A 21,970-nucleotide genomic window follows, 5' to 3' on the forward strand; every position below is an offset into this window, starting at 1 on the left:
TCGATTATGATTGTTCAGACAAAGCTAGTGGAGAATAAAAGGCTGACACAACAAGATGATCATTAAGAAATTGCACAGAGGAAAATCAGACTGATTTTCTCAACTAAAGGAAGCTGGAGCCGCTGAAGGCTTTAAAGGGTGGTTCAGAACTCTAGGCAAGTACTAACAGGCATAATGATCAACCGAGAAGGCTCCTCATCAGGGGGAGTAAATCCATGGAAGACTATGAATATGAGCATATTGGACATTACATCGTGTACTGTTTTTCCTTGGTCAAGGTTTTGTCCCGCTGAATTTTTCCTTGTCAAGGTTTTTATGAGGCATGCGAGTCCACTGTTATCCGCAGTTCGACGTGTTGTACTCTTTTTCCTTCGTCCTGGTTTTTATCCCTCTGGGTTTTTCCGGACAAGGTTTTAACGAGGCAACATCTGTGGATCTATTATTGTTCTGGGTACTCATGTTTTCCTACGTACAGGTTTTGTACCTCTGAATTTTTCCTGCCGAGGTTTTTAATGAGATAACAACCTTAGAACGGTGATCACCATCTAAAGAGATGTATATCCATAGAGGTTCTTGAGAAGCGGTATCGGATAATCTTGTTCAGATGCTCAGATTTCGTCCCAAGTGGTTTTCCTGGTGCACGCGTTTAGATTTCATCCCAAGTGGTTTTCCTATCGCAATCTTGACAAAGAAAATATCTCATGGCGGTGATCAACCTCACAGCAAACTCCGATACTGACGAGGCAATGAATTTTTGCGCAACTTTTGTCCTATTGGACTTCACCAACAACGATGCTACAATTTTAGAAATGGTGTCCAAGGGGGAGTATTATGTGAACATGTCTATTTGGGGTGGCCCACCATTGACCGAGAACACTGGATTTACTTCTTGGTTAATTATTAACCGCCTAAACTAGATAAGTATCACCATCTTAGTTGTTAAGTAAGTCTTGAAATGAAAACACGTGTATGCTTTGTTTATTTACCGACTCAATGCTAATGGCTATAAATAGCCGAGTGGTCTCTCCACCTTCAAATGTATCATCAACAAACTTGAGGAATAAAATCCACCTCTTTGCTTTCACTTCCAAAGTTTAGTACTTCGTATTAAATGACCACCAGTACATATACCCTACTTGTATGCTAGGCTAGCCTTACTGTACATATATCAGTACTATTAACTACACAGTTTAGTTAGTGAGATAGTTACATAGTTAGTGGTCAGTACATGCCATTATTGTATACGACCCCATATCCCTACAAGCTAAGTAAAGAGTACTAGCTAGTTGGTAACCCAGTACGTCCTCTAATACATAAAGACTCCTAATTTTGAACCACTACTACTAACCAGGTAACACACTAATAAGCACCACTACTAACTCCTACAAGTTAGCTGACACCGTTAATCTGAGTACACCACCAAACATGTTATACATAACTCCTGGCATTCAAAAGATTTTGAACTCCTACATTACTCCTGACAATCAAAAGATTTTGAATTCCTACTCATGTTTAATTTCCAATTTATATGAAGAATGCACGTAGCGACGAGGTAAAGTGTGATGTCTCGTCAATTGCATCAAGGACAACCTTATTTCCATCATCTAAATTTCCCTGGATGACAATAGAGAAACCGAAGTCAAGTGAATGCATCACCATGCATGAAAAGAGGAAAGAGGCAAAATTTTGTTCAGCAATAACAGGAAAGAGGCAAATAAACTCACATAGACAAAATATCTGCCTGCATCTGGCCATAAATCCTGTTTAATTAAGTTTGCAACCTGCAATACAAAACAAAATAAATTAACAAGACATGTCATGGTCAGGTCCACCGGAGTAGTCCGGCAACTTGATAATATACAAACATTTACTTTATAGAATGGCTAACAAAATAAGAAGTGTACATGATATTACCTCATCATAGGCCTTCATTGCAACACATCCCCGATCACAGAACCAGGTAAAGAAGCTGCAATTCGGAAATAAGTAAGGAAGTTGAGTGTCATGCATATCAATGTCTAGGGAACACAAGTCTGCAAATACCAACAGACGAGCATGATAATAAAACAAACCTTGTGCCAGTGTCTGTAAACCCTCGTTTATTTCCAGTTATGTCCTTTCAAGAAAAAATTATAAGTGAATGTTAGTATTGTGTTATTCAGTTATAGTTATAATCGTCCAAAAGTAAGAGATATAATTTCACCAACCATGCCATCTTTCCTGTGAATATCGCTGGCACGAATTTCCACTTTAGCTTCAGTGTATTCTTTTAGGGGATCACTACTCATGAACTTCAGCGTATTCTTTTAGTGGATCATGACTCATGACAGTATATGATATTATCTTTTCGAGGCTATCATTTTTGAAGTAAGGATTCTCATCAAATTTCTGCAATCAAGACATAAAATTAAAGAATAAAGCGAAGCAAAAAAAAAAACTAGTTGGGGATATCGAGGAAACTCACCAACGTAATTGTATTCCCAGATATGACACCTTCAACGTCTTCAGTCTCTTAACGTTTACAGAATTAAGAAATCTGAATATCTGCAAATAACAAATGACGCGTTATATCATGGTTTGGACAGATTACAATGTCAGATTTCAATATTTTATATTTCAAAATTCAGAAATCAAAAGTTGTAAACAGCTCATTCAAGTCTTAATTCCAAATTATGGATATGATTGAAGAGCTACCTTCTGATCTTCTCCACTCAAGAGATGGTGAAGCGCATAATGACTTAAAAACTGCAAAAAGAAACAAAACAAACACATTGCCAAGCCAATTAATGGTGTTGTCAGTAAGAGAATACAGGAAATACATCAGATACTCAATATGCTGACAAAAATAACGATGAGGGGAGTCCAGATTATGAACAGCAGTTAACCAGAAACAAGGAATGCTTTTGATAATTTGACTCCTTTGATTGTAAAGTTGTCTCCGCAAGCTTTCACACTCCTTGTGCACAATCCTCTCTCCCTTCAATAACACCAATTCCTGCTCCATTCTCATTGTGCACCTTTCCTTGGTTGCCTGCTCTTCAGCCTGTACAACATGCCCAGATCAGAAAATGAGCAAACACACAAAATTTACGGAGCTAAGCAAAACAAATTGGTATGACTTATACATAAAAACTGCAAATTAGCAATCTTTTTGACCGTTGAAGCAAACTCTTCCAATTTATTACAAGTAACTTGGACAGGGAAACAAGTACTCGAGGAGGGGTGCTTAGAAAAGACCTGGCTAATATTAGAAAACCTGAACAGAAAAAACGTTAGAATAGTCCTTTTGTGTACATGTACATAAAAGACAGAGAATGCACCGAGACAATAAAAAAATGCACTACTTGAAATCACTAAAACCTTTCCATTACCACTACGGACACTTTTTTAATTAACCCAAAATAAAAACCGAAACAAAATCTGCCCCGTGAACCTTAAAGCTAAAACAAAAGACAAACAAAATTAACAGCTCTCACCCTTTGAAGCTTAGCACTTATTGCTTCCAATTTCTTTCCCTGGTCTTGAGAATTTCTCCTCACCATTTGTTGTTCAGTCAGCCCCTGCCTTCCTTTTTCTGTACCCTTTTTCTTCCCCTTAAAGTAATTTAATTACGTTTTTAGGTTAGTGATAGCATGCACCAGAAAATGTTGCCCTAAAAAGTATAATGAGTGGAAGACAATATTTCATGGAGGGAAGATATGGATAATCACATCACTAAAAGACTAGACAAAAAATCAGTTATGATTTATATGTAAATGATATAATAATCTATTTAGAAGAAAATCTTTCACCATTAATCTTTTTATTTGTAGCTGTTGGGGAGGGAGAGGGAGAGAGAGAACAAATTAGGAAATAGAAACTCTTCTCTTTTTGACGTTTCATTTTTAATAACTATAGTTGATATAATTGAACTTGGACCTTTTATCTTCTAGGGAGTTGCATTCGGCCAATGAGAAACTTACATGAGATAATATTTATGTGCATTCGGCCAAAATTCCTGCAAAATTTCTTCAGCCACCTGAAGGATGTAAAAGCTGGCTAAGTGAACAACTATCAGAATTGTGTGACTCTGCTTCCTACCATTTAAAGAAGCTGTGATCATAAGAGCATACGAAGGACGAGCATCAGTACAGCAAAATTTCTTCAAAGAAAGTCAAAGGTCAAATGTTTATAGACATTACCATACAGTGTTCCCATGTACCATCCTCTAAGACATAACAGTTTAGTGAACTACTGAATCATGCAACCAGGCAGCTAAAACTAAGAATACATACAGGTATAGTAGCCTGAAGAATTATGCAGGCAGTAGTTTGCCAACCCTAATATTGGAGAGAAAGTATCCGCACCCATATTTCACTACCTCAAGCATAGAATGCCCAGGCAGTAGTTTGCCAACCCTAATGCTGCAAATTAAGCACGAGCGGAAGGATGTAATCATTACTGTGATAATACAGCAGAACTTTGTAACTTTTCAAATTCCATCTTGACTAACCTATTATATGTTGGACTTTAACTCTAACATAAGTAACAAAAAGAAAATAGAAGATACTCCAATAAGGATTTCCTCAGAACTTTCATAACCTATATGAATGAATCAATTGGATACCAATTAGTTATAAAACCATAACATATTTGCACAAAATTTGCAAAGCCTAGAGTGACAAGCCAACAAACCTAGGCATGTCAGTATGCGACTGCGTGCCCCCCTTTTCAGGAAAAACCTCAATGTCCTTCACAAAAAAAAGAAAACTACAAGTAAAAATTCTGTAATATAATATCTAGGCGATGTCTAATTTGGAATTACCATCTTATTTCCCTTACCTCATTCTTCCACCTGATTGCAGTGCCTCCTTTACTATGGATTCCTTCACGGTTGAAGTTGAATGTCTTATCAGAGTTGAATTGCCGAAGTACGGATTTATATCCATGTGCTGCAATCAGGGAACATATTAACCTCAGTTAAATATATTATAAGTATTTCAAACTGAACAGCAACATTACATGATTTCGAACTAATGATCAAATGTATTTCTAAAAATAGAAGTTACACCTGTCCAAACCCAAATAAAGGGATGGAGATATAAATAAAACTCACCAAAAAAATCGTGAACCCAGATTTCTCACCATCCTCATAGAATACATCCACAGACTTTAGATACTTCAACATTATCTGCATTAAAAAAAATGTATATGTGAATTTCAAATTTTCAAGAATTCTATGGATTAGGAAGTCAGAATTAGACGACCAGTCCCCAACATATCCAATAAGTTCCATTAAAGGGATATCTTGAAACACAGATGCATTCAAGGAGTTAAACCTCTTGTTCTTCTTCATTCATGTATCTCAGAGGCCCCTGGTCAGCAGATAACTGTGGACCGTAAAATCGCCAAGTCAAATAAGCATCAAAGGAAGCTGATAACAGAATAAGGATAGATTACGAACCACAGTCGACCAGAACCGAGGAAGTGTTTTGACAATTTCACTTCTCTCCTGCAATAGAGATTTCTGTGATGAAGTGATGCAAGGGTGTCGAAGACACCCCAGATTCTCATCCCATCGCAGTGTCTCCTTGCATTTCTCCTTTATTTTGAACTTGCGATCATACTCCTCTTCGTTAACCTGTATATTATCCCACGGATAAAATCAACAAAATTAAACTAAACAAGATAAGATCAAAGTAACGGGTGAGATTAACATACTCACCTTATCAACCTCAGCTTGTAATTCCATTATCGGGTCCAACAATTCAAGAGCATCCTCTAAGAGCATCTGCAATGCTAAGGGTGGAAGTCATCCTATGTGGATGTCTTATTAATATTTTTTTATTGGGGGTGATTCCTATGTGGCTAAAACAAATGAAAATTTGACATTTTACCTCAACTTTCATCTCCAATGCTAAAGTCTTCTTACACTAAAATCAATTTTGGAAAAGGGTTAAAACTATGGGGAAAAAACATCTTTGAAGTTATCACCCAATAACAATATTTTCTAATTAAAAGAAATTAATTTTGGAATAAAATCTTGATGATGTGTCAATAAACCCAGGGTCATGAAGAAGGTGAAGATATGACTTTCTCCTTTACCCCTTCTTATGAGATGGCATCCTTATCATGATTTTCATTAACCTTTACCTTAGCATTGGAAATTAATGTTTGGTTAAAAAAGTGTTAAATCATATGTGTCATGTCTTTTTAAGATCTTCACCCCTAACATTGGAGATGCTCTAACGGTCGTCCCATAATTTTCGTTGGAACCTTGCACTCTGTGATGACAAAAACTTTCTTTTTTAAATGATTCATACATATATATATATAAGAGGAAATCAAGCTTACACCTGCTAAAAATTAAAAACAAGTTATCAATAAAAAATAGCCCCAATTAAAAATATATATTTTGATCCGCTGGATTAGATGGATCTAACATATGCTTCAAAAAAAAATGGTGGATCTAACAAAACATTAACTATTACTGTTTGGGTAATTTAACAGAACACTAGTTTCCACAGTACAGAAGAGCGGAACATAAATTTTACCTGTCTTGCGTTTCTTCTTCTTCTACTGAAATAAAATAGAAAAGCTCTCTCTCGGGTTTCGCATGGAGAAAAACAAACTCAAGAAAAATAATAAATAACTTTTCTTTGGGGTAAGAATTAGAACAGGGATACTTTGGTAAAACAGACCGAAGTCGATTAGGAATCTTTTTTCAGGATAGTCGGACACTTGGACTTTGGTACTTTGGTTTTGTCGGACTAGGCTTTCGAATGTTCCGCCTATTTGCCACCTACGTTTCTCATATTTACCACTCTCACTAGAATTTTTGAAGTAAATGTATTTTCAAATTTTATTTTATTTTCTAATTACCACCTATAGAAGTCAAATTAAATTTGACTTTGATTTTCCTCTCCATTAATCTTTATTTTCATTAAAAATCCATCAAAGATATATTAAAATCCTACATTAGAAATTTATTTAACGGAAAATGGGTCATTTGTCCAAATATTTTTAAAACATGATTCAAATGGACGAGTAAAAATTATTATGGGTGAAATGGACACCAAAAAAATAGCAAGGATAAAACCGGATTCATCCTGACTTAAACTTAAAAAGTTAGCAAGGATGAAATTGGATGCATCCTGATGTAAATTAAAAATAAGAAAAAGTATTTAAAAATAGGTAAGATGAAACTGTTTACAGCGTGATTATTTTTATATTTTTATGCATTTAAACAATATCAAAATTCAAATGTCTTTTTCACCAAATTTTTTTTTGATTTTGTGTACTTTTTAACCAATTTTGTATTTATTTAATTAGTACACACCGTAATGTTGAATCCAAGTAACAACAAATGATTAGTGCGGTCGATCATTGGAAGAAGAGTTAGTGGCTGCCACCACCTTGTTAATTTTTTTTGAATTAGCACCAATCACTCAGAAAGTAAAACAAACAAAAGAAAGTTAATGGTTTTACCACCACCACACACCACATCCAATCGCACACTAGTACGTAGTTATGTTTAGTTTGACCTAATTTTGAATTTTGGGTTCGTTTGAACATTCCCTAGTTTCCTTCTAGAGCTATCTTCTTGGTATAAAATCAGAAACTAGAAGAAAATGTTTAAACAAAATACGAGGGAAAGGTTATGATCACCAGGAGGAATGGAGCAAGCGAAGATGCCGATCAATGTAGGTAAATAATCTGGAATTGACCACGTATCACGAAGAAGACAGGTGTGTGGCATAGAAGCAAGGGGCATCAGAACAATGATGCAACGTCGCGACACCTAAAAAGGCGATCTAAGCCTCGGTCTGCCACGTACTCATCCTCTGAAGATCCAACGATGACCAAGGAAGGGACACAGAAGAAGGAATCACCGCGATACACCATAGCAGATCTAAAAGGTAACTTTCCACCATCTCGAGGAAGATTCAAATCAGATGGACAAGAGTAAAAATGGCTGACACACACATCACCAGCTGTCAATGACATGCGTGCATCCCCCAACCACCCGCATTAATTATCCTAGGTGTAGGGCACGTGTCGAACATCCTATGGAGGAGAAGAAGGTTCGTCTTCGTTATCATATTAGACTGTTGAGGAACGCTGGAGCCGAAGACGAAGAGGGCATCAGATCGGCACCGTAACCAAAAAGATAAAGACAGATATCTCAGAAGAAAGGGACCCATCTGTAAATCCTATAAATACCCCACTCCACTATGAGAAAAGGGGTCGACCAATTGTAAACAAACAGAGAGAGAAAAAAGAGAAAGAGTTAGGATAAGTGAGAATAAAAATCTTGAGAGACCTATCTTCGTTAGCCACCCAAAGTCTTTGGACTATCCATGTAATCCTTCATGCCACAGTGAAACAGCTACCCCATGGACGTAGGCCTTAGTGCCGAACCATCATTTACATTTCTGCATTTTATTCTCCGCACCTTATTTATACTTCATATATTTCGAACTACAATCATATCTTCCCACTGATGTGAGACGAGGACGAGCCTAATGGCTCTGAGTCTTCTTTATGAACATGCATGGTTTATCATTATTAAGTCATTTTAATTATGATGTGAATATTGTTTGTGGACACAAAGATACCATCGTTATTTTCGTGTTCACAATCTGGCGCTAGAAACAGGGACTTTTGTCCGGGAAAAGATTTATCTTTTCCTGTGAAATTATTCTTCTGTGCTCTCAGCGTTGTTCCCCAAGTAATAGCGTTTTGGGGAAATTCACCATTTTTCTCCCTTGAAATGTATTTAGATCTATGTTTTCATCGTTAGATCTACGTTTTTATGAATAGATCTATGTTTTTATCTTTAGATCTACGTTTTTATCTTTAGATCCACGTTTTTATGGATAGATCTATGTTTTTATCTTTAGATCTACGCTTTTTATATTTGGATCTGTGCTTTTTATTTTTAGATCTATGTTATATCCTTAGATCTGCGGTTTTATCGTTGGATCTATGACTTTATCTTTGAACGAGCTGCCAAATCCACGTTTTCATCAAAATTATATTCTTTTTAAGAAAATATGCATCAAACTGTATATTTTCACTTACGAACTCTAGACCCTACATTTCCTAGGCCATGCCATCTTGACTATCTTATTTACGAGGACTTTTTAATATGCGCTGGGACTGTTAGCCTACTCCTTGGATTAATATCACTAATGAAACCAATGTGGATTCCTTTTTGTCAACAACAATTTGTATTTGCAGAAAATCGAAGATGGAAAAAGCCAAGGATGTAGGTAAAGCGAAGGAATCATCGAAAGAAACACCAAGGACAACCTCAGTCATGACACACGGCAAGCAGAAGGGTGAAAAGCTCAAAATAACCAACCAGAAATAAGTTGGAGCAGAAAGTACGACACCCCTAGACGCCAGCACTGTAGCAGCAGCCGCTTTAAAAGCCGCAGTTACCAAAGCAAGAGCTTCAAAAGTAGCAGCGGTCACTCGTGCAAACGAACAACGGGAAGGAATGGTAGAGTCGATGGTATAGCAGCCCTTTTATGGAATGCCACTCACCAACGATCAGAACCAACCGCTACTGACCAGCGAACCACTTTTGACAACGAACCAAACAACACAACAGCCAGTAGAGCTTCGAGCCCCTCATATCGATCCACATATCCCTCTAATAAAAACTGTTGATGAAGGGCATATTGTTGCTGCTGGAGGACAACCACAGGAAGGAACTCCGAACCAAGGATCAAACCAGTCCATCCAGATGATGGCAGAGTTGAAGAGGAACCAGAAGTTATATGCAGATGCGGTGACCCTACTCGCACAAGAAAACCAGCAGCTCAAAGATAGGATCGCCCAGAGCAATGAGGTAAGAAACTTGCACGACGAAGCTAATTCGAAGGCACCACAGCTTAATCAAGACCGAAGAATGGTAGTAGCAAATGTCGAAAATCCCGAACCACTAAACCGAAGAGCGGCCAGAGGAAACAGGTTATCCGATCCAGATTATATCCCCGATGACTCAAACTATTTCGATAGTTAAGACCGAAGACAAGTGTTAGAGCATTGCTCGGTCGAACTATAAGTCTTGATTTCTAGTCTATTATAGCTAAGTATCGGACTAGGATAGAAAGTGTAGTTGAGCTCAAGGACTTCATGGCGATTCATCATACAAGTAGATGAACTACTCAAGGAACCGGTGGAACTTCTCGACAAAAAGGTATGTGAAGACTTGAACTTATCTATCACTCAAAAGTCTATCTACTCTATCTCCTACTCTTTGAGACAAGAAGTCGTATGCTATATATATATACTTTGATTATACACATTTGGTATTTCGAGACGAGTATACCTCGCCTATATATATCTCGAAATATGTGTTGGTAAGCTTTTCGCTTCGATCAAGTTTATCTTTACCATGTGACGAAAGTCATGATATGTTTCAATCATCTTGAAAATTGCTTTGACGAGAAATTGTGTAACAACTATATAACGTCCTCTAAGAATGATTCAATGATTGAAATGAGAGTTTAGATTACATAACCAATGGTGGACATAAGCATTGTTGTGGAAACACATTTATGTATAAGTCATATTCCTTGAACCAAAGTTTGTGAACTTTGTTGATCAAGAGAACCGGAAGAATGGCATGAGCCAAATCCGCGAACTGCCGAAGTTCTCAAACCCGATAATTTATGCTGGAGTTGACAAACTACTTGCATGAAGCTAAGTCCGTGAACTCAGTCCGTGACCGGCGAAGTTCTCATTCCCGAGAATTTTTGTTGGAGTTTGTAAACTCCGCCCGGTAACTTAAGTCCGCGAATCTAGTCTGCGAACTTGAGAAGGTTATATATCTGAAGATGATTTTTGAACTTAAACTTAAAAAGACTAAGGAATGCAATTTGCAAACCGTGGCTATAAAATTTCATCAACCGATTCAAATGTACCAAATCATCTTTGCTTCAATTGTGTCTTGTGTAGTACATAAGATTTTCTTGCAATTGAACAACTCTCTAACTAGTTCATTTGAAGTCATTTGAACTAGTTATGGTGGAGAAGAACATGGTTGATATGGAATGCTCATATGGCTAAACTTTTGGTTAACTATTGTTAAACCAACATGTGCATACGTTTGGGTACGGTTAACAAACCTAGAAGCGTGCATTCTCAAGTGTATGTAACAAGCTAAGTTTTCGATCTAACAGTTGAGAAATATTAGCTTGAATCTAAATCAGGTTTTCATCTAACGGTGGATATTGAATGCTTTGTTACTAATATAACATTGATTGCAAACCCTGATTTGAAAGACTATATAAAGGAGACATCTAGTATTGTGCAAAACTAATCCCCACACCTTACGTGTGATATTAGTTTGCGTGCTAGAGTTGATTCTCCTTTAACCTTTGGTTTTCTTCTTCTAAAACCAGGTTAACGACTTAAAGACTTCATTGGGATTGTGAAGACAGGCCGATACTACTTTTATCGTAGGTGTGTGATCTGATCTTACATCTTCTATCATACGAGTAAAATCAGATTGATTGGCTTGAGATTGATATCTCCGATAGACAAGATATAAAAAGTAATCACAAACATATTCGTCTCATTGTTTGTGATTCTGCAACATGTTGTTTCGCTACCATACGATTAAGATTGTTATGAGGTGATTGATAACTCTAGGTTGTTCTTCGGGAATATAAGACCGGATTATCAATTGGTTCATGTTCACCTTGATTATTATCAAAAGACGTAACAAAACCTTTAGGGTTTATCTGTGGGAGACAGATTGATACTTTGATAGACTTGTCTGTGTGAGACAGATTTGTTTATTGTCAAAGCCTGTGATTTTGGGTCGTAGCAACTCTTAGTTGTGGGTGAGATCTGCTAAGGGAATCAAGTGCGTAGTATCCTGCTGGGATCAGAGGCGTAGGAGCATAACTATACCTTGGATCAGTGGGAGATTGATTGGGGTTCAACTACAGTCCAGTCCAAGTTAGCTTGGAGTAGGCTAGTGTCTGTAGCGGCTTAATACAGTGTGTATTCAATCTGGACTAGGTCCCGAGGTTTTTCTGCATTTGCGGTTTCCTCGTTAACAAAATTTATGGTGTCTGTATTATTTCAATTTCCGCATTATATTGTTTTATCTTTATAATTGAAATAATACAGGTTGTGCGTTAGATAATAAATTAGAGTAATCCAACCTTTATTTGTTGATTGTCATTGATTGATCCTTGGATATTGGTCTTTGGTACCATCCAAGTCATTCCTTTCATTTGGTTTGAACTCGCAGTTCCTGCTTGAGTACATCAAATCAAGAGAGAGATATAAACTCATTGATATACTTTTAATTGATTGAGTCTTGTTGGTTCTCTTAAAAGTATATTCGAGTTTGTCCATACAGATTGCTAAGCGAAATATTGGATGGTGTTGTTAGACCCCCACTTTTTCAACAAGGACGGTCCATGATCAGAGAAGGCCATATGCTCGCCATGGAGAACCTTCGTACTGAAATGATGGCTGAAATTCAGCAACTAAAGACTAGGCAAGGGGGAGGAAGACTGGAAGAAGTGATGAGAGAACATTCCACCACACCGATAACTGCGCATTTGGCCAAAGCCATGATTCCCCAAAAATGTCCCATCCCATCCTTCGAGTGCTATGACGGATCCAGTGATCCCGCAGCCCATCTTTTGGTATTACAATCATACCTTAGCCCGGTGGGATCAAGACGACGTGGTCTTATGCAGATACTTCCCATCGATCCTGAAAGGATCGACCCTATCGTGGTTTGATAACCTACCTCCCAATTTCATTGACTCCTACAACCAGCTCACCGAGAAATTCTTGAGGACTTACATGTACAACAACACCGTCAACACATGCATGGAAAAACTCTTTTCGCTGGCCGTCAAACATAAGGAGACCATCAGAGAATATACCAACAGGTGGCATAAGATTTTCCAAGCAATAGGGAACGTAGATCCAGTGGTCAGTATCAACTTCTATAAATGGGGGATGGATAGGATGAGTCCATTTTTCGTCGAGATCCACGGAAGTGTCCCAACAACCGAAGGAGACCTTCGAGTAATCATCGGAAAACATGCCAGATTGGAAGAAATCCGGCGGGAGAATCCCAGAGCCCAGACACAGAGATCTCATCGGACCAATTCAACAGAACAAGCCAGCGGATCCAAAAGGGGATGCTCGGTTGAGCGCAATAACGAAGATATGAAAGGACTAAGGGATGATCGGAAGCGTGATGACCGGAAATTCGAGGACCAAGTATACACAAATCTAAACACCACCTACACCCGCATCCTAAGGGAGATTAAGGGTCGAGAAAACTTGGAGTGGACTTGGTCCAAAGGAAACCATCCACCCCGACCAGAGAAATCAAGAGACTACTGCGAGTATCATTGTTTCAACGACCATCATACGGAAAAGTGCAAGAACCTCGAGATAATGATTTAAAAGATGATTGACGTTGGGTACCTCAAGCAGTATGTTCATAAGGCGGAAACCGAAGACAGAGCAAAACGAAACAAGCAAGTCCAATTACCCGAGGGTAACCAAACACTCAGCACTATTTCATGCTATGAATCGGACGACCCCTCCGTGACTGTTCAAATAGGAAAAATATTGAGGAAACAATTCGAGGACTACTGCGAGCTGTACAAGATCGACGGAGTCGAAGTGGATGAACACGAAGAATGGATGAATGCTCCAATGACGTTCGATGCCGAGGGCGTTGAAGACGACGTGGAGGACCACAACGATCCGCTAGTTCTCACGCTTCTAGTAGCAGGATGCAATGTCAAGAAGATACTGATCGACGGAGGAAGCTCAGTCAACATTCTATTTTATGACACATTCAAGCGAATGGAGCTAAACGACGAGCATATGATGTCATCGTACTATACCATGTATGGGCTCAACGGCGCACCTACAAAGCCTCTAGGAGACATTGTGTTAGAAGTAAAAGCAGACCTAATGAAGGTAGAAACTCGGTTCAGCATAGTGGATGCCACATCCCCATACAACGCCATCATCGGACGAAGATCACAAACTCAAAGGAGTAGCAGCAACGTATCATCAATACCTTAGATTCCCAACACCCGAAGGGGTAATGAAAATTAAAGGAGATCAAGTCACCGCCCGAGAATGCCAAGCCCTACAAAACCAACTCAACAACGAACAAGAAGAGCAGCGGAAATCCCGCATAAACAAAAACAAGGCTGCTGCGAAGGACAAAGAAATCGACCTTTACCTAGAAGAAATATCAGTAAAAATCTTGGCAAAATAAAGCATCGCGGTAACTAACGAGGCAAGTACCTCAGCAACAAAGGAGACCAAAGAGCCTACAAATAGCAATTAAATAACGTTCCTCTTATAGGGAGTCAAAGCCTATGTTCACACCAGTGGAACCCACGAAGGAGATCAATATATGGACCGAAGAAGACCCTAAGATGATCAAAATTGGAACCTTAATGGACAAGGAACGAGAGGCAGCTCTAGTCAGGTTGCTTACAAAGTATGCTGACATCTTCGCATGGAAGTTAGGGGATATGCCAGGGATCGACCCAAAAATAATCCTGAATGAGCTTCGTATAAAGCCAGGAACGACCCCCTTTAGACAAAAGATACGGAAAGTCGCACCAGAATACCACCAGGCAATTAAGAAAGAGCTTCGCAAGTTGTTGGAAGCAGGGTTCATCAAAGAGGTGAAATATCCAACGTGGATATCGAACATGGTCATCGTGCCAAAGAAGAATGGAGGAGTAAGGATATGCATCGATTTCACAAACCTCAATAAGGCGTGTCCAAAGGATAGTTACCCGCTCCCAAGCATCGACCAATTGGTAGAAGCTGTTGAAGTATACAAAGAACTATCATTCATGGGCGTATATTCTGGGAACAACCAGGTGGCCTTGGCAGAAGAATATCAACAACATACGACATTATACACCCCACACGGCCTCTACTTCTACACATGGATGCCCTTCGGACTGAGGAATGCAGGGGCAACATACCAGAGAATGGTCGATGTTGTCTTCAAGCCATGGATCGGAAACACATTAGAAGTTTATGTTGATGACATGCTCGTCAAGTGTAAGCTACGTAAAGACTACCATCAAGACCTTAGAGATATCTTCGAAGCCATGAGGAAACACAACATGAAAGTAAATCCAGAAAAATGTACAATCGGTGTCACATCAGGGAAATTCCTCGGATATATAGTAAGGAAGAGGGGCACCGAAGTCGACCCTGCAAGATCAAAGCCATCGTGGAAATGCAATACCCAAAGAATCTGAAAGAAGTCCAACATCTCAATGGTTCCCTAGCAGCACTGGGAGATTCATAGCCAGATCGTCCGACAGGTGCAAACACTTCTTCAGCATCCTCAAAAAAGGAAGTAAAGTCTAATGGACTGCCGAATGCAAAGAAGCCTTCCAGAAAATTAAAGAGTACCTGGATACAATCCCGATCCTTCAGAAGCCCGATCCCGATGAGGTGATGGTCCTATACATAGTACCAACCGAAGATGCAGTTAGCGCAGTCCTGGCCAAAACCTACACGAAAGTGGAACAACCAATCTATTATGTCAGCAAGACCCTCGACTCAGCAGAGAAAAACTACACCAAAATCGATCAACTCATATTAGTATGTCATTGTTGTTATTGTAGATCTTTTATTTAGCAGTGATATTGAACAGTCGACGAAGAACAAGAATCTTTGATGAGTCTGTGGTGATCAACTAGGGTTTAAGTTAATTTTGAATCTGGCAGTGAGATGGTTTGAGTTCGAATTGATGGTTTAATTGGGGTTCTTATAGCTTTGAGAAGAGTGTTTTTTATTTCTTTGTAATTGAATCTTGAAGATGAGTTTGAATTGAATACGAGTTCTGAATTAGATGAGAGGAAAGGGTTCGATGATGCTATGAGTCTGTGGCGTTTAGTGGATTTGAGATTAAAGTGTTGTTGGTGTTGTTTCAATATGAGCAATCAATCTCAGATGGGTCACGATATGCATGTGAGTGAGATGATGGTGTACTGCTGTCATTATTGTGTATAAAGGGTGATAGATGACTTTGAATTAAAATTGGAAGATTAGGTTAGTGGTTTAATTACGGAATGTTTTGGTGGTTCTTAGTGATGTGTAGCAGAAGATGTTTCTGCGGATAAAGTGGTGATGCTGAGTTGATTTAACAGATGAATTGCAGCTAGACTGCAGCAATTAAGTAAAATAAAGGAGATGGTGTTGTTATTACAGTGATGTTTGCAATAGAATTAAAGAACTGTTAATGACACAAGTTAATGTTGATGGGAGGATTTAAGTTGCTGCGTTTAGAAGATTGCAGGGGAGAATTTATGTTTGAGCTGAATATGGGAGGTAAGACAAGAGTATTGTTCTGATGTAGTTAACTTACGACATAATTGTAGTTTCTTTAATTAAAAAAATGATTTAATATAAATTTTTAAATAATTTTTGAACAGAAAGTCAACACTTAACGGAGTCAACTCGGGTCAATGTTCGGTCCACGAACCAAGCCTTAACGTTTGACAAATGTACCAAAGCCTAGTCCTGGACAAAACCTGATTACCAAAGTCCAATTATCCCTTTTTTTTCTTAACTATGTTTAGCTTAGTTGTTTAAGCGGATGACATACGAGAAAAAGTTTGAAGCAGGAAGAGCAGGACCTTCATTAACATTAACAATCAAACAACTCAAAAACCTAAATTCAGGTCAAATAATACTTTAAAAAAATGAAATCAAAAAGAAGGGAAAAAATATAATCGATCTCAATAGCACTTAAATCAACAACTCAACATCTTCTTAATATACCATCGAATAAACCCCCATCAATAGTTATCTCTATTCAAAACCAATCATCAAAATCAAAATAGAAAAACCCCGAGCATTTTTTTAGACATGTTATAATCTAGGTTGCTTGCTAACTATACCCCTGAAAATTAGGATGCATAACCCGTTATGCAGACATTTTCAAAATTTCATATAATTATGAGTGTCACTTATTGATACATGAAAAATAATACCCCTTAACGGGTTTGGGATCCCCCCAAATAGGGGAAAAGGCCCAACGTGAGGCATGGGAACTTGGATACTAAGCCCAAGCCCAAGGGGAAGTGTCCATGAAGTGAGAAAATACAAGGAAGGAATCAAGGAATAAGAGGAAGGTTATATTAAGGAAGGAATGGCAGTAGAGGTAATTAAGGAGGTTTAGGACATGTGGCATGATGTCATAAAAAGAGAGGCTTTTAGGAAAATCTATATAAGGAAGGACAAAGTACAATGGAAGGCAACTCTCTCTCTCTTACTATTCCTAAAAATTGAGGTCATTCGGTGTACTAGGACGGGTAGGACGTAAACCAAAATCACCTTTCAATATTTGACGACCACACCCAGAGGCTCGTGCCTAGTTCACCATGACTCATCTAGGAAATGCTAGCTCAAGCGCAATGGAAAACCAGTCGAGCGACCCGCCATTCAATTTGGAGGGCGAGAGAATAGGGATAGTAGCGGACCCGATCACGTGGGTAAGGAGACCAGACGCTCTGCAGGAGAAGGACAAACAACAGGAAGTCGAAATCTTGGCATCACAAATACCCAACATCAAGTTCCGGCACCTGTGCAGAAAATACCTCAGGCATTCCGACCCTTTGGCGTACATATCATCCATGCTGAAAGATGAGAGCGTTAAGGACATCAAGGTAACCAGGGTACATGAACCTTCGATTATCCCGTAGCAATCCTTCGCCACGAATAGAGAAAACAATGCAGCTGAGGAGATAGTTGATGACGATGTAGGGGAATATATCGACGATGACTTCATCGAAGATGATATCCTGTCGAAGGCCAACGAGGACGAAGACTTCAGTAACGAAGAAGACTGGAGAACCGAAGTACATTTGTTCCTTGAAAAGGGAACACTTCCAGCGGACATGACGCAAGCTCGAAAAGTACGATCGAAGGCGGGAAGATATGACCTTCGGGATGGAATTATTTATAATAAATCCTTCCTCGGCCCTCTGCTACGATGCTTATCCAGACAAAAAGGTCACCATATCCTGAAAGATATCCAATACGGAGATGCAGGCAACCACAACGGGATGAGGTCACTGACCGACAAGGCTAAGATGCGGGGATATTATTTGCCACAGATGATACAAGACGCAGCCAGAATGGCTAGAAGATGTGAGGAATGTCAGCGTTTTGCCAAAAGAATCCACGCTCCCGCAACAAAGTTAAATTCGGTGGACAGTCCTTGGCCATTTGCAAAATGGAGGATAGATATCGTCGGATCCCTGATCGAAGGAACAGGAAAAAGACGATTCTTGATAGTGACGACGGATTACTTCAGCAAATGGGTGGAAGCCAAAGATCTAGCCAGAATCATAGACGTAGACGTATTCACATTCATTTTTCAGAATATCATATGCAGGTTTGGCATTCCTGCAGAAATTGTCTCCGATAATGGTGAGAAATTGCAAGGGAAAAACATAGATATGTTCTTCGATACCTTTAAGATAAGGAAAAACAAGTCAAATCCCATCTACCCCCAAAGTAATGGCTAGGCCGAAGCCACAAACAAGACCCTAGCTCTTATCCTTAAGAAATCATTTGACGAACACAATGGTCGATGGTGTGAGTAGCTGCACAACGTGTTATGGGCTTATCGAACCACACACAGATCCACCACCGGCGAGTCCCCTTTCCTCCTCACCTATGGGTCCGAAGCAGTCATTCCGATGGAAATTATCATGCCAACCACGAAGACCGAGGCATGGGAGAAAAATCTTACAGCATACATGATGTTGGAAAGGCTCGACGACCTGGAAGAGAGAAGGGAGACATCGTTACAAAGAATGGAGAATTACCAACGAAGACTAACAAGAGAATACAACAAGAAATTCAAGCTTAGAAATTTTGTGGAAGGACAGAATGTGCTAAGAACTATACCGCAATATCAACGAGAGAAAAAGTGGGGCAAATTAGCACCAACATGGGGAGGGCCATTTATCATACATGACATCGTAGGCAACGGATCTTACTACCTGCGTAATCTAAAAAGAGAAGTCCTCAGGCACGCCTGGAATGCAAAATACCTCAACCCATACTATCCATGAAGCAATGCAGTTCTGCATCTGCGTGATGAGTGCCAGAAGAAGAAGACAGCGTATCCACTCAACATGTTTCTATCTCTGGATGAGGAATATCAGGCCTCACCTAATCAATCAAAAATTAGTTTTTCTTTTACAACCGCATCTTTGGGGAAAGTGCTTCAGAACAATCTCTCTCGACTTCCCTATCAACATCCAGAAGTACAAGGACAGGGGGAAGGATTCCAGTAGAAAGAGATACCCAATCGGATTTTGAGCAGTGGTTCGGCAGGATGGATGCATGTAAATATCACAATAAAGCATCACATCATTGAGAACGCTTCCCCAACCCCTACCGTTCGGGAACCCTCTGGCCCAGGGTTAGCCGACGGGGTGACAGGTCCGAAACCAATAAAGGAGGTACAATCCTTCGTTATTGACATCAAATATTACCCAATTGATTAATTAGTTTTTCCTTAATATTAAATGAACTAAAGAAACTAACAATGCAGGAGAATCGAAAAAATCGTACATATAAAAGCCAAACGATGATCCATTCCATGAAAGTTGATTACAAGTTTGGGGGAATCAGAAGAAGAAACATAAGATGTACAAAAAATGGCCCTAAACCTGGTAATCAACGAAGATCAACTTTCTGTAAGAAACGCAGAAACCTACTTAAGCCTTCCCCTCAGGGGACGCGGAGGGACCAGCGACGTCTTTCTTCTATGACGAAGACACACTCCTACCCGAAGAAGGATCAGAGGAATACTGAAAGGTGTCGGGTATAGGACGACGAAAACATTTCTTGACGAGGCCATGCTCTTTCAAAAGAGATTGCTCTATCTTGGTTAAAGTCTTGTTGACTTCCTTAACAAGTTGGAAACGAGCCTTATGCGTGATAACAGCGTCCTTGAGCTCGAATTGGGATAACGAAGACTTCAACTGACTAACCTCATTAACTGCCTCTTTCGCTACAACATCACGAGAACCAGCCAACGCTTCGAAATATTTGGTTTGACCTTGTTGCTGCACTAAGTCAGCTTGAGCCTCTTTAAGCTTTTCATTTGCGAGGTTAAGCTGTCCCTCGAGCTCTGCAGCAAGGAAGAAATAAAGACGATTAAAATAATGGAATTATGAAGTTATCCACGACCAGACAAGCATATACCTTCGACATTAGCCGAAGCTATCTTAAGTTCATAAATTACAGCGTCGCGGTCTTCACCAAGATAGTCAAACTCATCGGAAATTTTCTCATAATCCATTTGAAGGTTTTTGAGAGAGAATTGACACTCATCCAACTCTACCTTCTTCATAGAATCTAAATGGTGAAGAGGATTAACTTCACTAGTCATTTCCTCAATCCCTTTGGTTAAACGATATAAGTTGACTTCAAGATCTTTCTCTGACTCCACCAAGCGAGCAACATCAGCACGAGAGGCGGTCAAGGCATTACTAAGGGCATGAGACTCTGCTCTGGCATCGTCTCTCTTTCGAACAAGCCGCTGTATATAATCCCGAACATCAGGGTCATGGGACGATTGTGCTTGATGAAGCACTAGTTCAAGATCCATCACCTTAGCTGACAAGCGAGAAGCCTCATCCCGAGCTTCATGGAGAGACTCTCGAGTCCATTCCAAAGTACTTTTAAAGTGGTCACGAGCGGATGATAAGATATTTCGCATTCTAAATAAAAGGTCCTCCTACTCTTTGTACTTTACTAACAACTTGTTATGTTTAACAACATGACCATTCCACTTGTCAGCCTCCTTTATGATCTTCGTAACTAATTCTTTAATCCGAGAATCTTGGCGAGTACTCTCGCCACAGAACCATGACAGTTCCCTGGCATCGACCGCTGGAGACAGGGTTGGCCGACTCATAATGAACATTAAAACGGCGAAGAATAAGAGAAAACGAAGAGACTAACCTTTAGACGATGTGCCAGCAGACGACGCCTCTGCCCGAGCCTTCCCCAACTCAACTTTATGAATAACCACTTCTTGACGAACCCCATCCTCGGTAGCGGCTAGCTGTTGCTTTTCTTTCAGCTGCTCCTTCAACTCCAATATTTCCTTATCTCTAGCAGCAACAAGTGCTTCAGCGGAGTTCGGACCCTTTTCTCTATGGCGAAGATTCGCCTCTAACTTGAGGGCGTTCGCCTTGAACAATTGATACAATGTATGGTTGCAGTGCTCACTCCTTACCAACTATTTTGACAAGGGGCAGATAATGATCATCAGTGGAGAATTTCAAATACCACATTATAAAGGAAAGTTACGATGACTCACCTCAAGGATACGTTGTTGGGGGAATCCATACTGAGACCCGTCAGCTATGGCCATCATGTCAGCAATGGACGAAGGTAGGTCGACCAAGAGACTGGACGAAGTGACTCCCAAATTATTCTCCCAAATCTCTGCAATATCATCATGAGACGACAACTGCATTCTCTGACGAGTAAAGGCGTCAGAATCCTTTTCGCCAGGGACTCCAGGAGAAGGGTTTGGCATACATATTAGGCCTCTCTTCATAAACCAGTCATGGGTTGCATCATCCCCATCGCGCATCACGGCTTTCCCAAAGCTTTCAGAAAACTCATCGGCGGTGGTCTCGTCGCCAACGACAGATCCTCGCTTCTCAGAAGTCTTTTTTCCATCAGCCTCTTAAGTAGCGAGTTCTTCGACATCTTCCCCATCAGAACTATCATCCTCAGCTATCTTCTCCTCATTACCTTCGGAAACGACATCCCATTGTCATTTGGATAAAGCAGAGAAAAATCTGAAGTTATCCCCATGGCAGCATTAATATCTATTTGACCCCCAGCGGAGTAAATCTTACCAAAAGGAAATTCTTGGTTGGGTTTCGATGACTGAAGATCAGTA

At 39.7% G+C, this 21,970-nt stretch overlaps 4 protein-coding genes across 7 annotated transcripts; 1 reads left to right on the forward strand and 3 right to left on the reverse strand.

Annotated features, from left to right (window-relative positions):
• Positions 1–1,141: 1,141 nt before the first annotated feature.
• On the reverse strand, positions 1,142–3,038 carry LOC113302753 (NAP1-related protein 1-like). The gene is made up of 8 exons (XM_026551691.1): positions 2,886–3,038; positions 2,695–2,745; positions 2,465–2,544; positions 2,208–2,388; positions 2,073–2,116; positions 1,915–1,969; positions 1,725–1,781; positions 1,142–1,614 (listed from the first exon to the last, which is right to left on the reverse strand). The coding sequence occupies exons 4-8, from the start codon at positions 2,286–2,288 to the stop codon at positions 1,525–1,527; spliced, it is 327 nt and encodes a 108-aa protein (XP_026407476.1). The 5' UTR covers positions 2,289–2,388; positions 2,465–2,544; positions 2,695–2,745; positions 2,886–3,038; the 3' UTR covers positions 1,142–1,524.
• On the reverse strand, positions 2,461–3,542 carry LOC113305388 (NAP1-related protein 2-like). Its single transcript, XM_026554435.1, has 4 exons — positions 3,477–3,542; positions 2,876–3,043; positions 2,695–2,745; positions 2,461–2,544 (listed from the first exon to the last, which is right to left on the reverse strand). The coding sequence occupies exons 1-4, from the start codon at positions 3,540–3,542 to the stop codon at positions 2,461–2,463; spliced, it is 369 nt and encodes a 122-aa protein (XP_026410220.1).
• LOC113302752 (NAP1-related protein 2-like) lies at positions 3,479–5,901 on the reverse strand. 4 transcript variants are annotated; one of them, XM_026551690.1, is made up of 8 exons: positions 5,705–5,901; positions 5,444–5,620; positions 5,319–5,369; positions 5,096–5,170; positions 4,822–4,931; positions 4,675–4,730; positions 3,963–4,018; positions 3,479–3,593 (listed from the first exon to the last, which is right to left on the reverse strand). In XM_026551690.1, the coding sequence occupies exons 1-7, from the start codon at positions 5,768–5,770 to the stop codon at positions 4,011–4,013; spliced, it is 543 nt and encodes a 180-aa protein (XP_026407475.1). In that variant the 5' UTR covers positions 5,771–5,901; the 3' UTR covers positions 3,479–3,593; positions 3,963–4,010. The 4 variants fall into 4 exon arrangements, with proteins under 4 accessions (XP_026407475.1, XP_026407474.1, XP_026407471.1 ...); XM_026551689.1 differs by lacking the exon at positions 3,479–3,593 and adding an exon at positions 4,347–4,403 and having other exon boundaries at positions 3,966–4,018; XM_026551686.1 differs by lacking the exon at positions 3,479–3,593 and adding an exon at positions 4,493–4,581 and having other exon boundaries at positions 3,968–4,403.
• A 6,554-nt stretch (positions 5,902–12,455) lies between these two features.
• Positions 12,456–13,437, forward strand: LOC113305389. The gene is made up of 2 exons (XM_026554436.1): positions 12,456–12,659; positions 12,796–13,437. The coding sequence occupies exons 1-2, from the start codon at positions 12,456–12,458 to the stop codon at positions 13,435–13,437; spliced, it is 846 nt and encodes a 281-aa protein (XP_026410221.1).
• Positions 13,438–21,970: the final 8,533 nt, after the last annotated feature.

The sequence above is a fragment of the Papaver somniferum genome, chromosome 8 (genome assembly GCF_003573695.1).
Source record: "Papaver somniferum cultivar HN1 chromosome 8, ASM357369v1, whole genome shotgun sequence".
NCBI lineage: Eukaryota > Viridiplantae > Streptophyta > Magnoliopsida > Ranunculales > Papaveraceae > Papaver > Papaver somniferum.

Excerpts from the sequence above, each read along its gene's own strand:
- LOC113305388 (XM_026554435.1), bottom strand. The coding sequence starts at position 3,542 with ATGGTGAGGAGAAATTCTCAAGACCAGGGAAAGAAATTGGAAGCAATA. Across the intron at positions 3,044-3,476 it reads TAAGTGCTAAGCTTCAAAGG|GCTGAAGAGCAGGCAACCAA; the intron begins GTGAGAGCTGTT and ends CATGTTGTACAG. Across the intron at positions 2,746-2,875 it reads CTTGTTTCTGGTTAACTGCT|TTTTTAAGTCATTATGCGCT; the intron begins GTTCATAATCTG and ends TTCTTTTTGCAG.
- LOC113305389 (XM_026554436.1), top strand. The coding sequence starts at position 12,456 with ATGGAGAACCTTCGTACTGAAATGATGGCTGAAATTCAGCAACTAAAG. Across the intron at positions 12,660-12,795 it reads ATCCCGCAGCCCATCTTTTG|CTCACCGAGAAATTCTTGAG; the intron begins GTATTACAATCA and ends TCCTACAACCAG.
- LOC113302752 (XM_026551686.1), bottom strand. The coding sequence starts at position 5,770 with ATGCTCTTAGAGGATGCTCTTGAATTGTTGGACCCGATAATGGAATTA. Across the intron at positions 5,171-5,318 it reads TGAATGAAGAAGAACAAGAG|ATAATGTTGAAGTATCTAAA; the intron begins GTTTAACTCCTT and ends TTTTTAATGCAG. Across the intron at positions 4,582-4,674 it reads TCGCATACTGACATGCCTAG|GTTATGAAAGTTCTGAGGAA; the intron begins GTTTGTTGGCTT and ends TCATTCATATAG.
- LOC113302753 (XM_026551691.1), bottom strand. The coding sequence starts at position 2,288 with ATGAGTAGTGATCCCCTAAAAGAATACACTGAAGCTAAAGTGGAAATT. Across the intron at positions 2,117-2,207 it reads TTCACAGGAAAGATGGCATG|GACATAACTGGAAATAAACG; the intron begins GTTGGTGAAATT and ends TTTTCTTGAAAG. Across the intron at positions 1,970-2,072 it reads TTTACAGACACTGGCACAAG|CTTCTTTACCTGGTTCTGTG; the intron begins GTTTGTTTTATT and ends TCCGAATTGCAG.